This window comes from Diaphorina citri, unplaced genomic scaffold (assembly GCF_000475195.1).
Source record: "Diaphorina citri unplaced genomic scaffold, Diaci psyllid genome assembly version 1.1 scaffold6231, whole genome shotgun sequence".
In the NCBI taxonomy this organism is placed as follows: domain Eukaryota; kingdom Metazoa; phylum Arthropoda; class Insecta; order Hemiptera; family Psyllidae; genus Diaphorina; species Diaphorina citri.
In genome coordinates this window covers 1-5,188 of record NW_007383607.1, presented here as the reverse complement: position 1 = coordinate 5,188, position 5,188 = coordinate 1, and the positions used below count along the sequence as shown (strand labels likewise).

Sequence of the window (5,188 nt, the reverse complement as noted above, 5' to 3'; positions counted from 1 at the left end):
AGCAACGAGTGTCCATGATAAAGTAAGTCTAATTAATGTATTGACCGTTGCAATGAACTCTCAAGAATACGTAAGATCCGTACCTATTTTAATTATATTTCAGTTTCTACAGAAGACATGGATAAACATTCCAGCTCCAGCACAGCCTCTCTGCCAGGTATTTTTCTCAGCTTCATTTTAAGAGTAGATCTTTTTGTACTCTACAAAGTTTTACGTTTGATACAAATTTAGTTGCCTGTTAAATAATTTGATTCAAACTGGATAATGTTAAGTACTTATGAAGAGTAAGAAGTACAGAGAATCAGTTAGTAGAAACATTATGATCTGAAATGAATAAATTAAGATATTATCAAACCTGGAAAAAAAAAAAAAACAATATTTCGGACTGGACAAACAACTACGAGTATTACTAACTAACTATTTTTATCGAAATTATTCTAGAATGGTGAGTTATCTTGCTCGATGTTGTTTAACCTGAATGTTCTATGAGGAAGAGTTATTGCCAATGGCACAAGAAAAAGGGTTTTCTTGTGCCATTGGCAATGGAATTAATTAGGTAGGTACCTAATTTGTTATGGCTCTTGAAAGTTTGGCCAGTAGAAAGTTGAATTGTTGTGATTATGAACCGTTGTTGTAGTGTTAATTTTAACTTTTATAAATTTATGATTTCTTTTAGGATTTTAAACGTTATGTCAGTTTTCCTTTGTACGTCTATACACGTAATATGAATAAATTTTAGTACGTGTATGACGTAAAACTACATATTTTTACATTACTTTATTTATTTTTAAATCATTTACCTACCTACTTATTTTTAATTTACTTTTTTTCTTCAGGAATGTTCAAGCTAAAATAGGTACCTACGAACAATATTTCTAATCAACCTCAAAACACATTTTCATGAAAAATATTTGCTTTTTCAAAGATCATTAATCTAGGATTTTGCATGTTTTATTCTCAATCTGTTTCGTAAAGATTTGTTTCCATTATGTTTAGATAATAAGTCCGTTTCATTTGAGAAGTCTGTGTCGTTTAGTGAAGATCCTCCAACCAATTCCCCCAAACAACACTCGCCACAACATACAGGTAAGATTTCAACATTAAAAAGCCATTTCCTTCAAAATAAGAGCTTTTGTAGGCATTAAATGATTTTTAGGATTCTTATGAAGGACTTTCCAGATGTCTCCAAACAAAATGAGATCAACCTTTCCCTCCTTTTGTTTTTCTAATGATTTATACATAGGTATACACACCGTAACTAAAGAAGGGGCAGAAGGAGAATATATTTCGGAAAATAATCAAAATTTTTAATTTTTATTTGAATACCTTTCGAAAATTTTGAAAATTAATTACCTAATTGATTAATTTGCCTTTTTTTATTTTTTCTTCCCCAATTCTTCAGTGGATTCAAAGCCATCAAAACCTGCTATCAAATCTTCAACTCTTCCCCGAACATCATCGCAAGGTAAATAAACTTTGTTTGGCACATTGCATAATCAAAAATGATTGTCGGGCGTTCATTAAATCCTGGTTCAAGTTTTCAGTCAACATTAATTTCGATTAGCTGAATTTTGATCCAAAGTTTAAGCTCATACGGTGGTCGTTTAGTCTTATTTACGCTCCTTATTGGTTACTTGTTACCTACTTATCATAAATTTATATCCACCTAATTAATTCTACAGGAGGCTTTTTTGGTGGTAAAAGAAAATTGGGTTTTGATATTTTTGCAGAGCGGGACCGACATAAACCTGTTCATTTGAAACCTCTAGTGTCAACTGGATCCACAGGCCAGTACGAGCCACCTCACAGTTTGTACCGAGGTAAATATTTGTCATAATGGCTATCGGACTATACGAAAATAGACCCGGAGCTAGCGTACAAAAGTTACCTCCTTAGACACGAAATTTTCCTTTAGGTTTATTCTGGAAAGTGAAGTACAAGAATCTCGAATAAATTCTTAGTGACCAAACCGGGGGCCCTAGATTCGAATAAGATTAACCCATTTTTGAGGACTGTTTGCCCCTACACCTAAGCCTCAGTGTGAGCTTTTTGTGGACGGAGTTAAGCTTGTTCCTAACTGAGCTGTAAAGTATCTTTTCAGAGTAAAGTAGCTTTTCGCAGTCGAATCCAGGCCATGGAAAAAAAAACAAACAAAAAACAAAACAAAACAAACAAACTTTTTCTTAAACATTTCAGCTGATCTTCAACTCACTCCTGAAATGTACAACCAGCTCAGAGGCTTACAGAAGAAAGCCAAGGATCTTCGTCAGGATATGCGAAATCTTCGCCGTATGTCACAAGCTCAAGCCCATTCTACAAGGGAATCCATTAAGATGATTTAAAATCAAGACTAGAGCCCGTTCTCCCTTTATTCCCAATATAAGGTTTAAGTCACCCATCCATTTATTGGCCTTGCTCGGCCTAGATTTACATAGGTAACGCTAAAACCGGTCTTAAATGATCGACTGAAGTGTTATCTAAAACTTTCTCGCTTTGAGTTCATAGGTCGTCGTGACAAATTTCAAGATCAGAGCTCATTTGTGTGAGAAAATTTGAAAAAAATACCCCCAAAACCAGTTTTTTTGGTTTCTCGCTTTGAGTTCATAGGTCGTCGTGACAAATTTCAAGATCAGAGCTCATTTGTGTGAGAAAATGTGAAAAAAATACCCCCAAAACCAGTATTATTATTATTATTATTATTATTATTATTGACGAGGTTTCATAGACGTCATAGAGGATAGAGGTATGTAGCTGTATCTACTAAGGCCTTATCGTTCCGAAATCGAAGAGAAAAGGAAGACAGGATAGGGGAAAGCCAGCCGTTCCGAGAACGAACATTATCCGTTTAGGATAAAATCCGCCCGGGCCGGGAATCCTTACTGACTTGGAAGAGCAAACTTTTGTTCATAAAATGGGGTGTTAGTAATGATGAGTCAAAGACTAGGTGAATCATTTTAGACCAAACTATCTCGTTAGTAAGTATTACCGGGATGACCATATTTTAGACTTGAAAACATGTTTGGAATTTTCAATCCTCCAAAAAATCAAGTACGTAATTACTCGTACCTATTACGTGAGTGTCTTCGACCTTAGTAATTATTTTTGCAACTAAACTTGTTCTCACAGAAGAAACTTATCGGTACTTACATCTCGTAAGGAGCTCAAGTGAATCAACTTCGACTAGGTAAAATAGAGGCTAGTTTTCATGAAGTTGGATGAAACCAGAAATGCTAGAACAGAACCTTATGAGTAAATCAAGTCGCTATTTTTATTTTTACGAAATTGAACTAGTATCTAGCACAGTGAACTGTAAAATTCACTCAGGAAAGGGACCCAGATACCCAGATTCGTAAAAGCTTAACCCGTCCTTCAGGGCTGTCTAGCCCCTACACCTAAGCCTCAGATTGGGCTTTTTGTATATGAAAAGGGACCCAAATGGCTCAGTAGCTAATCAGATAATAAAACTGGACCAATCTGACTGTTGAATGTACCTATTTTAACAACTGGGACACTTGTCACATTGAAAAGGTAATTATGAGGACCATTAGCTCTGGAATTAAATATTCATAACTGCGTTAGCTCTGGAATTTGTAAATTATATAATTATCTAGATTCTAGCTAATTTATTAACATGAGTCTCACATTATTTACAGATACAGATATTCCTATATACATTGGGTATAAGATAAAGATGATTTAATGAAGATATTATGATATCCTGGCTGGGGGACGTTAAACAGGGAGTAGACCAGCTTAGTCTCGTTGGGGGACTATAAACAGGGAGTATACCAGCCTGAATTTCCCTTGCTAAAGAAATAGCAAAGGTTGAGAGGGAAGGGCATCCGCTCGTAAAATTTGTTGCCAAAACCAAATGTCAGCCCAAAGCGATCACCCTAGATAGGGCTGAATGAGAGGCTGACGAAAAACGCCGACCCCGTCTGTACACGGGAAAAGGTGAAGAAAAAGAATGAAGATATTATGATAAACTCGTTTGATGGATGTCAACTGACTAGCACAGCGCTCATTGATTTTAACAAATGTTATTTCTTCTCATTCTTCGTTTTCTTCTTCTTCTTCTTCTCCTCCTCCTTCTTCGTCTTCTTCCTCTTTTTCCTCCTATTCTTCCTCCCTTCCTTCTTCTTCGTCGTAGTACTCTTCCTCTTCCTCCTCCTTCTTCTTCTTCTTCTTTTGAATTGTACCTCTCGGAACCTCTTCTACCATGAGTATTTCAAGACACATTCTTTTAGGTAATTAAATTGTTAAAGTCTGAACCCCTCTTTTTCCTCCTATTCTTCCTCCCTTCCTTCTTCTTCGTCGTAGTACTCTTCCTCTTCCTCCTCTTTAGAAATCTAGTGATTTTCAAGTCAAATCTAGTGATTTTTTTTCCTTGAATCTAGTGATTTTTTAAAATTTGGAGTGGAGACCCTGCAAGAAGGGACTGTAAACAAGATTCTGTATGTAAACCCGGTGATGTAATAATAATGTAGGTTTTTTTGTCGTTTGTTTTTGATTTGTAGTAGGTAATTTGATATGATTCTCATATGACCTGTAATTTCGATTTGACAAACATGATTTGTCTGTCGAATATTTTGGCCATGTCTTTTAAAAAGGACCCGTTGAAATATTTGCAATCGAAAAACGAGTACAAATTTTTGTCGATGGTGGGATTCGAACCCGGGACCTTCTGCATGGCAAGCACTTACCTACTGCTTCATCCAAACTATCCTATTACCTATTTATTGCTTGTTTCAGGGATTTGGAAAGCACAGTGGAGGAGCTCAGGGGAAATGTCATCAATAGGAAAACACGAGTCAATATGTCAGATGTGGAGAATATGGCGCTGGTTCTTAGCAAATCAAGGTGAGTCTTCCAATTTTATCCAATAAAATCAATGAGCAAAGGAGGGAGAATAGGATTCCTCTAATACACTTCATGGGGGAAACACTTAGAAAATAGAAAGTTATATGCAGTAAGGAAAACCAAATCAAGGTGAGTCTTCCAATTTTATCCAATAAAATCAATGAGCAAAGGAGGGAGAATAGGATTCCTCTAATACACTTCATGGGGGGAAAGACTTAGAAAATAGAAAGTTATATGCAGTAAGGAAAAGATTGTTTAACGTAAACCTACATCAGATGGTCGTAAACCCGGGAAGTACCTATCAACATTTTATTGGGAAAACTGCTGT

At 35.9% G+C, this 5,188-nt stretch overlaps 1 protein-coding gene across 1 annotated transcript; it reads left to right on the top strand.

Annotated features, from left to right (window-relative positions):
* Positions 1-98: 98 nt before the first annotated feature.
* Positions 99-2,342, top strand: LOC103521895 (coiled-coil domain-containing protein AGAP005037-like). The gene is made up of 5 exons (XM_026832356.1): positions 99-157; positions 997-1,086; positions 1,403-1,465; positions 1,731-1,820; positions 2,197-2,342. The coding sequence occupies exons 1-5, from the start codon at positions 118-120 to the stop codon at positions 2,340-2,342; spliced, it is 429 nt and encodes a 142-aa protein (XP_026688157.1). The 5' UTR covers positions 99-117.
* The last annotated feature ends 2,846 nt before the right edge of the window (positions 2,343-5,188 follow it).